The sequence below is a fragment of the Chanos chanos genome, chromosome 1 (genome assembly GCF_902362185.1).
Source record: "Chanos chanos chromosome 1, fChaCha1.1, whole genome shotgun sequence".
NCBI lineage: Eukaryota > Metazoa > Chordata > Actinopteri > Gonorynchiformes > Chanidae > Chanos > Chanos chanos.
Window position 1 is genome coordinate 4,227,757 of NC_044495.1, and position 10,010 is coordinate 4,237,766.

Sequence of the window (10,010 nt, forward strand, 5' to 3'; positions counted from 1 at the left end):
GAGGACCTCACCGCTCATTATGACCTTAACCCCCTGACAAACACCCCCCCCCCACACACACACACAGGTTTTTTGATTGATCGCTTTTTTACCTTTTTTTTTTTTTTTTTTACAGAATTCTTTTTTGTTCTTACAAACACACACTACAATGACCTTTCATGGCACTGTGTTCATTTTGCATTTCTAAATGACTAATATTTTAAAATGTCAAGTAAGAACAAAAACATGAAAAATGATTTTTTTTTTTTCTTCATTTAGTCAGCCTGCAAAATAAAAATATCATCATGTCAAAATGTAAACAACAACAACAGGAAACAATTGGTAAATGTTTTTTTTTCCCCTTTAAATAATGAATTAGAAAAATCATGAGCACAATTTGATAATGGGTTCAGATGTGAAGGGTGTGAACATTCTCTTAGAAGTTGGAGACACAATATCCATCTGCCGGTGCCGACGAAAAAGCTTATAAATGGGGCAACTGTACAAAGTGCTAAGGCGATAAAAACAAATAAAAAGACAGAGTGCGTCTTTGATTCCACGGTTTAAGAGCTGATGCGTCAGAATTCTCTCCGTTTTTCCCGACGTGGGTGAAAACAAACGTTTCCCGCTGGACACGTCGGGCGTGCGTTAAAATTCTGCTCAAATCACAGTGACCTGTGCGATCGACAGTGGCCTGAGGCCGGCGTTGGGAAACAATTCATAACTGTTTACGAGACAGAAAAGCAAACGGAAGAAAATGGATGGTATAGCCAAGACTGGTTTGGAGGAGGGGACAAACTTTAATCATTTCCCCTGTGGAAAGTCTCTCTCACAGTTGCTTCTTTGTTACCAAAACCGTTGCGTTTGTTAGGTGGTGTCATATAATACTCTTAGTGTCGAACTTCCTGAAATGTTATTCGAAGTAAAACTGAGGTTGTGCAGTGATTAGGGTTTGTGGTGGACGAGCAGTCCTTCTGCACTCCACAGGGGATCAGTAACCCCCGTGTTTCCTCTCCAAGGGGGGCATGTAGTAACTCTTAAAAGTCGAGTGATGTGTTTCTTCCCTGGGCTTCTGGGAACACAAAACACAGGCGTCAGACAACAAGATCCACCCGACAGGTTTGAATATTCTCAACTACAGTCAGTGGAACTGTGTCACTCAGAACATAAAGAGTGGAAAAATACTTTGGGTACCAGTTAAAACAGTTCAAACAAACATATTAAAAACAGCAGTAAGTCACTGAGTGTGGAGGGACATTTCATCACTCCTTCAGTTTAGTCTGTGAAAAGCATCACATCTCCAATGTTTAAATGTTTGTGCACTTGACAGTTGTGGTCTCCCTGTAGAACTCAATACAACATCCCACAGAACTGAATCCATACTGAATTATCAGAAAAGTCTAATACAAATACATCTGCGTTAAAATATGTTGGCAGAAGGCAGAGCACTGTGCCTTCAGCGTGTTTACCTTTGTGAAGTGTGAGTGGCACTTTTTGGGCGTGATGGCTGGGAGCGACCCCCTGTGTGTGACGGGGAGCGCCGGCAGGCTTGGGACGGGGTAAGGTATTTTTGGGGTGGGGAGAACCACGTTCAGCTTGGGCAGCTCCACGGGGCAGTGGGTGGGGTTGCGTCTGCTGAGTGGGTCCGCCACGTGCTTTAGGTGATGCTGCAAAGAAAGTGGCGAATTGAGACGGATGAAGCGTCGAAGAGGAACGTCCTCTGTCTCTTTAATACGAGGGGAAAAACGCTGGATTAACTCACAACAAAAGAATCTTATGGATAAAACCTTTTAAATGTCGCACCGATTTCATACCCAGTGGACGTAAGCAAAAAACTTGACATTCAAGTCTAGCATAAGTGGTACTCATACTGTGACAATCGAAAGCGATTTCTTTTTTCTTTTTTTTTCTTTTCTGAGTGTGTGTCATGGTTTGAGCTCCAGCATTACCAGCAGACTCAACGTTAAATGAACTGTCGTCTGGGAGGGTCTTCTTCACTGATTCAACACTTCATTTGGGGGGGGGGGGGGGGGGGGGGGGGTATTAATCCCCTCTTAAACGCTGCTACCTAGGCTACAGCTTTGTAGGTCTTGGTATGAATACATCAGATCACTAGCGAGGCCAGACATCCCAAATTTAGAACGTCCCCGAAAGCACAGAGAATTCCCGCGGATTAAGGCGAGATTAAGACATCAATTACGCAATGTTTGTGTGATGAGCAGATGAGAGTTCTGGAGGGTGTGATTTCATTAAGTCCTCCTGTGACCCAGACGGGTTTTAACTTCTCTGGTCCGGTCCAAATTCAATGTCTGCTCGCAGTTATACGCACAGTGAAGAAGTCTGGTGAGATTTGAAGAGAAACTCTGAATATTTTCAAATCCCTAAAAACATGTTGTTTACTGATGTGGGCCAGGGTCCACTCCAACAGTCCAATGGACATCCAAATATATATTGAATAAGTATTATTACATTTTAGCGTAATAAACTCCCTCATCCATTTCTGTATTTCAATAACCTATTGGGGGGAAAAATGGTTTACTTCCAGATTTATTTTTTCAGGTTTATGAATTTTTATTTATGCTTTCGAGTTAATATTTATTTATTTATTTGTTCCCCATAGAGTCAGTTTTGGATTTTCAAGAATTTGATCTGCTTTTGTAGTGTTTCTATTCAGTTTCAGTTTCCTTTTAATGTATATATGATAACTATAAACATAAATCTTTCAGGATGTCCCTTCGATTGTTCTCCAGTGTCAAAGTGTGAAGTCTACATTTACAGACAAATAACTTCTGTCACATTTCGTTTCCATTAGTAACCTATCTGTACGTTCAATGACAAGTCCAGACATTGGAGAAACATTAGTCGTCAGGTTTTTGGGGGGGTGGGGGGGTCATCTCTACCTGTCTGCGGCCCTGTCGACCGATGCGCCACAGGTTGTCCACGGAGCTGACCGTGGCCGCACCGCCCGTGTCCGCTGTCCCGCTCACCCTGCGCAGGGTGGAGGCTCTCTTCTCCGCCAGCCTGACCGAAAACACACAAAGAATGCCCCTGAACACGTTTCACTGCTGTAAGATAACATTCCATCATTATTCGTCTCCAAAAGGGAGTTGGGAGCATAATCATACAGGACAGACTTAAAGATTATATCATTATATCATTGCATGCACACGCATACACATATATGTGTGGTGTGTATGCATGTATATATATTTACATATATACATACATATATGTACATACATACTTGTGTGTGTGTGTGTGTGTGTGTAGACTGACCTAATCTCTGTAAACTAGGAGTGCTGCTCTTTCTATGTGTGTGTGTGTGTGTGTGTGCGTGCGTGCGTGCGTGCATGTGTGTATTGTGTACTGTATGAGTATGTTGTCAGAGGGTGTTGTCTGAGTGTGTGTTTGTGTGGACTGACCTAATCTCTCTCAACTAGGAGTGCTGCTCTGTGTGTGTGTGGACTGACCTAATCTCTGTAAACTAGGAGTGCTGCTCTTTCTGTGTGTGTGTGTGTGTGTGTGTGTGTGTGTGCGTGCGTGCGTGCGTGCGTGCATGCATGTGTGTATTGTGCACTGTATGAGTATGTTGTCAGAGTGTGTGTGTGTGTGTGTGTGTGGACTGACCTAATCTCTCTCAACTAGGAGTGCTGCAGTGCTGGTCTGTGTTTGTGTGTGTGTGTGTGTGTTGTGTACTGTATGAGTGTGTTGTCTGAGTGTGTGTGCTGTGTAAGTGTGTGTGTGTGTGTGTGGACTGACCTAATCTCTCTAAAGCAGGAGTGCTGCAGTCCTGCTCTGTGTGTGTGTGTGTGTGTGTGTGTGTGTGTGTACTGTATGAGTGTGTTGCCTGAGTGTGTGTGTGTGTGTGTGTGTTGTGTACTGTATGAGTGTGTTGCCTGAGTGTGTGTGTGTGTGTGTGTGTACTGTATGAGTGTGTTGCCTGAGTGTGTGTGTGTGTTGTGTACTGTATGAGTGTGTTGCCTGAGTGTGTGTGTGTGTGTGTGTGTACTGTATGAGTGTGTTGCCTGAGTGTGTGTGTGTGTTGTGTACTGTATGAGTGTGTTGCTTGAGTGTGTGTGTTGTGTACTGTATGAGTGTGTTGCCTGAGTGTGTGTGTGTGTTGTGTACTGTATGAGTGTGTTGTTTGAGTGTGTGTTTGTGTGGACTGACCTAATCTCTCTAAAGCAGGAGTGTTGCAGTGCTGCTCTGGCACTAATGCGTTCCTCAGGGTCGTATTTAAGCATCTGATACATGAGTGACAGGTTGGGGGCGGAGCAATGCGGGATAAGCTGTGAAATTCCACACCCTTTCCGCGGAGGGAAATCGAAACGCATCACACGCGATCTACACAGACAGAGAGGCGGAAGCGTGAAGAGTCAGAACACGGCAGAGAGAACACAGTTACTTAAGACCAGAGAGGGCGCGGTTCACGTTTGTTAACGCTTACGGTTTGAACCTCTGCAGGACAGAACGGTCAGGAGTGCCCAGAACGTCATGGATCTTGGTCACCTGGTCCAACTCATTACTTCCAGGGAAGAGAGGAGTAAGACTGGAAAACAATCACAATAAAACCACCTCAGACATAGGACATTGTCTGTTATATTCTAAAAATACCGTCTAATACACTGATGTTAGAAGTGTGTTGTCAAAACAACAGGAGAGGTAAGTGTCAACAGTGCGGCCTGCCCTGGTGCCGTGTCACATCGCTGAAAACTATCAACATTTGAACATGTCCCAGTGAATGTATCTACCTCCCCTTACTCTTCCCATTTCTCAACCCACAAGTCATAGAGCACTTAATCAGTCAGCGCATTATAGTTCTTTTGGTCTTTGTGGGTTTTTTTGCAAACAAACTGCTTTCTCTGGTCCTTTTCTTTTTTTTTTTTTAAACTGATTCAGAGCTTAAACCTCGAAACAGAGACAAAGCGATAAGGGAGAGAAACAGTTGGATGAAAACACAGATTTCACTCAGCTCTGTGATGTGTTTGTATATGACATAAGACGGTAATGTGTTTGTATATGACATAAGACGGTAATGTGTTTGTATATGACATAAGACGGTAATGTGTTTATATATGACGTAAGACATAAGGCTGAAACCTCATAATTTCGAAGAAGACGCATCCCGCGCTCCACATGTCCATTTTCAGGCTGTAGTACCCGTCTGTGAGGAGACACTCCGGGGCCCTGTACCAGCGGGTGGAGATGTACTCCGTGTGGGGGGGTTTGGAATACACACTCCGGCACGAGCCGAAGTCGGCCAGCTTCAGCACGTCATGCTGGAGAGAAAAAAGAATTCCGGCTGAGGTTTTGACCGGGCTTTTTTTTTTTTATTATTTATTTACGTTTCAAGAAAAGTACAAATACAAGCATTAATGTTATTTGAATGTTTGTGGAGGTTGGAGTGGAGCGGTAGGTCTGGGCATGAGGGAGCTGCTCCTTCTGCCTGGTTCCTGCAGACGCTCTGAATCAGGAATCACGAACCGTGCGTATTCCACTTACTTTAATCAAAATGTTTTCTGGTTTCACGTCCCTGTGGAAAATCCCATTGCTGTGGAAAAAAAAACCAACAAAAAAAAAAACAAACCCAAAACAACATTATACAGCTCATTTACCACTATAGAGGCGGTTAGATAAGCCATTCCATTAGAAGCAAACAAAGTTAAATAGAGGGTTCAAGCCTTTTCCTGAAATTGCTCTAGACATCCCCCCCCCCCCCCCCCCCCCAGGGAATACTATCCTCTGATTATTTGGTTTCGGTCAGGAGTAAGTAACTGGACTAGCTCCGTTTGGCTGCCTACCTGTGCATATGGTCCAGAGATTTACAAAGCTGGTACATGTACTGTTTGACTTTCCCCTCCGGCAAAGGGCATTGTCTGCCTACGCCAAAATAAAAGCACAACACCTCCCGTTAATACATGCGTTCGATGTAATTGACAGATTATGACTCATGTACAAGGTCATATAAAGTTCTAGATTATTGATATGGATACAGTACCTCTAATCAACTCATAAATGTTCATTTCCATAAGTTCACATATCAAGTAGAGGATCCCGGTGTCCTGGTCACTAAGAAACATTTAGTAAACAGGAGTTAGATTTGTGAGCAGCTAAACTGCAAATTTCAAAAATGACATGGGGTCATGACATGGGTTCTTCCTTGTAAAAGGTGTTGGGCGTACTCACTAAATGAGCTCGTGGAGCTGCAGTATGTTGGTGTGAGGGCTGAGTCTCTTCATGGCCTGGACCTCTCTCAGGTTATGGGCCTGCTCCAGACTGGAGAATAAGGACAAAAAAAAAAGAATTTCTATCAACACATTTCTTTAACTAATAACTATAATGACTTAGAGGCTAATTTAGTAAACTCTTGATTTATTTATTTCCTTATTTTTTAATAGACTGTTGTGAAATCAATGCTATAGGCCGGCTGTAAAGCATAAGTCATTGGTCATGTTAATGGTATTTTGGATATGCAAATGCTGTTAACATATACAAACAATGTTAGTCAATCATGCCAAAAATTAAGATTATCAATAATATTAACTTCATACTACTAATATTACTTAATACTATCAAGTTAATCATAGTAACCAAAAGCGGTGATCAAAATATAAAGTTGCATTGATTCTGAGGTCTGTTAATACTGATTTGTAAATCTGTGTTTAAAATGAGTAGTTTTTTTTTTGTTTTTTTTAATCTAAAGAGATTAACTTTATGAATTTCAGACACTAAACACTGGAGAGTTTTCTAATGAAAGAGTAAGTTGGGTAAAGGGTTAAATGAACAAGGATCTTGATCCTGATCTGCGTTTCCACACAAGGTCATTAGCAGTGCATGGCGTCCCAGCGCAGCACTATGGGGGGTGGTTTGTGCAAAAACTCACTGGAAACAAACGCACGAAGCAAGGCTTGAAATGATCCTGTCAGGACACGTGAAAATCTGGCTTGAAGTTAAGTTTGAAATACACACTGGGAGACAAGCATGAATAACTATTAATGTCTAGATAAGAGATCTTCAACAGGGGGTCCGCGACCCTTAGGGGGTCCTAAGAGTTACTGCAGGGGGGCTGCCAAATTATTTGATCCCAAACTTTTTTTTTTTCTTCCAAAAATTAAAATATGTCCGAAAATATACATTATCATAAAAACGACCCATAAATCCAGTTTTTACAGAAAGGATGAGGAAGAAGGTGAGGGGTATCCTGGCAGATAGCTCCACCCACTCTTCAGCCAGTCTGAGCCTTTGAACTCTGGGAGGCGCTATAGAGTCCCTATGGCAACTGAAAATGTTTTTAACAAGTCCTTCATCCCAAACGCCATCAATATTCTTAACTCTACAAAATGACTGCTAAAAAATTAAGCCACAGACATTGACATGAACTTATTTATTTATTTAATTATTCATTTGTCTATTTATTTATTTTTTAAAAGTGAACTATAACCTTGTCTTCGTGTTTGTTTTTCTAACTGTTTGTATGTTTTTATGTTGTTGTTCTTATGTTTGATGAGTTGAAGATAAATTTCCACCCTGGTGGACAATAAAAATCTATTCTATTCTATTCTATTCTATTCTATAATAAGCAAAGATAAACAAGTCTGTACAAGTAATGTAAGTCAAAATTGTGCGTTCTTGATTTTCCTAAATAAAAAAAAAGAATTACAAAAAAAACATGTTCTATAAATATATGAATCTGTCAATAATTATTACTTTAATGGCTTAGCATTGTATACACCATTACAAAGTACTTCTATATGTGGTACTATAGGCCGCCCTACACATTATTGTCCGACAAATTGAATAAGCAACACAGTTTTATACGATATGTAATGGGGGGGTCCCTCCGCCATGTCTCTATCAGCCAAGGGGTCCTTGGCCCGAAAAACTCTGAAAACCTCTGGTCTAGATGAATACTGAGAGACCTAAACTTTACAGAAAACAGGTTCTGGAACACACATGCTAATATTTAGACAGATAATCTTTATACTTTGACTAACCTCTTTAAAGGACGCGCCTTCCCAAAAAAGTAAACAATTGTTACACATCATGGCCACTTGTTTTGATTACTTGTTGTTTTTAAATGATTTATTATTTCATCATTTTCATTTTATTTTGATTGTCTTCTGTTATCCATTCAGTTCAGTAATCTCATTGTGCTTTTTGCTTTCCTTTTGTTTTTATTTATTAATTATATAAACACCACTTAGTTCTGTTATAGTCAAAGCTCTACAGATAAATCATATCACACTGTAGAAGACAGCTGGTTTAAGAGCAGTTCATGTCTGTTAACCCTGTTCGCAGCTGTGAATGCCTACTCATGAATAAAATTTCTTATTTGTAATCCCAGTGTTCATTGTTAAACCATTTTCTTGTTTCCTGCTTGTTCTTTCAGTTGACTATAGTGATCCTTCAAACTTGACAGGGGTCTCTTTTTTCTCTTCCAGAGCTAAGTAAATAAAAGTTTAATAATACTATGGTTATGATCTGTGAAATGTGTGTGTGTGGGGGGGGGGGGTGTTACAATATTTAATAATAATAATAATAATAATAGAAATTCAAAAATTAATTGTCAATTTAACTTGAAGTTTACTGCGTCACTGACAAAAATATATAAATAAATACATACATACATACTAATAATAGTAATAATAAACTTCGGGCTGCCTCAAATGTTTACTGCCATTGAATTTTGGCACAAACTACCCCCCATATTGGACAACCCGTGTCAGGTCAAATTGCTCGCTGTGAACTTTACTAGACACTTCCGAGAAGACATCACGCTGCTCCAAGACGCCAACTTTCAGAATTTAATGCATTTACCTCCCAATGGTTTGTTTCATCTTTTTGCAGGCGTAGTATTTTCCATCCTTTAGATTTTGCACTTTCACTACTTCAGAAAATGTCCCTTCTCCAATTTTCGTGATGAATTTGTAATCTATGAAAAATAAAACAAAACACTGTAAACTGGCAGCTTTACAAATGCAGTAACTAATTCACCAGACACTGTCATTGTAAGACAGGTCACACTTGTATATGTAGCTTCTCACTGCTTCGCCTAGCTTTTGTTAAATTGTTGTTTAATAACCATTACTAGTTTACTTTGTCAGCCTTAGACATGATACATTTTTTAAACGATATATCGTGTCAGCTGAAAAACACAAAAATCAGAAAGATGGATGTTCGACTTATGTACTTTGCGAGAACAATTTCCCGTTTTCGTAAATAAAGTACTGATTTGGGTGTTGTGACTTACACTCCATTCCTCAGTATCTTCACAGTTTGTGAGACGATGGCCCACAAAACAGTAGGGACACTAAAAATGCTCATAGCGATGATTACATAGTCACTATAACGCTATTACTCAGTAAAGAAAACGCTTGCTTTGACGATCAAGGCGAGTTTCCACCTCTCGCCATGTTAACTAGGCTGCTACGATCTCCTTGGTAACCACGCACGCCTCAACTCTTGACCTGGGCTATATGCGAAACAAGAAACTTCACTAACGCAGGGCCAACACGGAGGAGCTGATATATGTTACAGTCAAGCGTATGTGCAGATACACACGCTTCCATTTATATTTCACGCTAAAAGACCAATTCCGCTTATCGAATAAACCAAATATTGTCAGCATATACAATTTTAAAGTGAATTAAACGGGAATTTCGTTCGTAAGGGCATAGCTGTCTGTGGTCCAGACTCACCTCTTTTGGCAAGATGACTCAGAACGAGCTCAGATCTACCCCGAATCGTTTTGTCGTCCATGAACCTCCGGTCTTATCAAAATATTTCAGTTGCAAAATTGCAAGTGTGGAACCAGCACTTATATTTATGCCATTATGCTCATTTTTTTTCACAAATTAAAAATGCATTTTCCCATGCATTCAACAGTCCGCGTGGTCATCCTCACGCACATTTCTAGGACGTCTAGTGTGGTCTTGGTAGCAGACAGCAAACAGTATCCCTCTTTATTCCAAATACTCACGAGAGGCACTTTAAATTTCATAATTAGGTATAAATATTGCAGCTACTACGTC

The 10,010-nt window shown here is 40.7% G+C and overlaps 1 protein-coding gene across 1 annotated transcript; it reads right to left on the bottom strand.

Moving 5' to 3' along the window:
- Window positions 1-970: 970 nt before the first annotated feature.
- On the bottom strand, window positions 971-9,738 carry mok (MOK protein kinase). Its single transcript, XM_030785318.1, has 12 exons — window positions 9,678-9,738; window positions 8,797-8,911; window positions 6,166-6,255; window positions 5,978-6,048; window positions 5,781-5,859; window positions 5,482-5,530; window positions 5,080-5,258; window positions 4,427-4,528; window positions 4,150-4,323; window positions 2,880-3,000; window positions 1,449-1,646; window positions 971-1,048 (listed from the first exon to the last, which is right to left on the bottom strand). The coding sequence occupies exons 1-12, from the start codon at window positions 9,736-9,738 to the stop codon at window positions 971-973; spliced, it is 1,317 nt and encodes a 438-aa protein (XP_030641178.1).
- Between the last annotated feature and the right edge of the window lie 272 nt (window positions 9,739-10,010).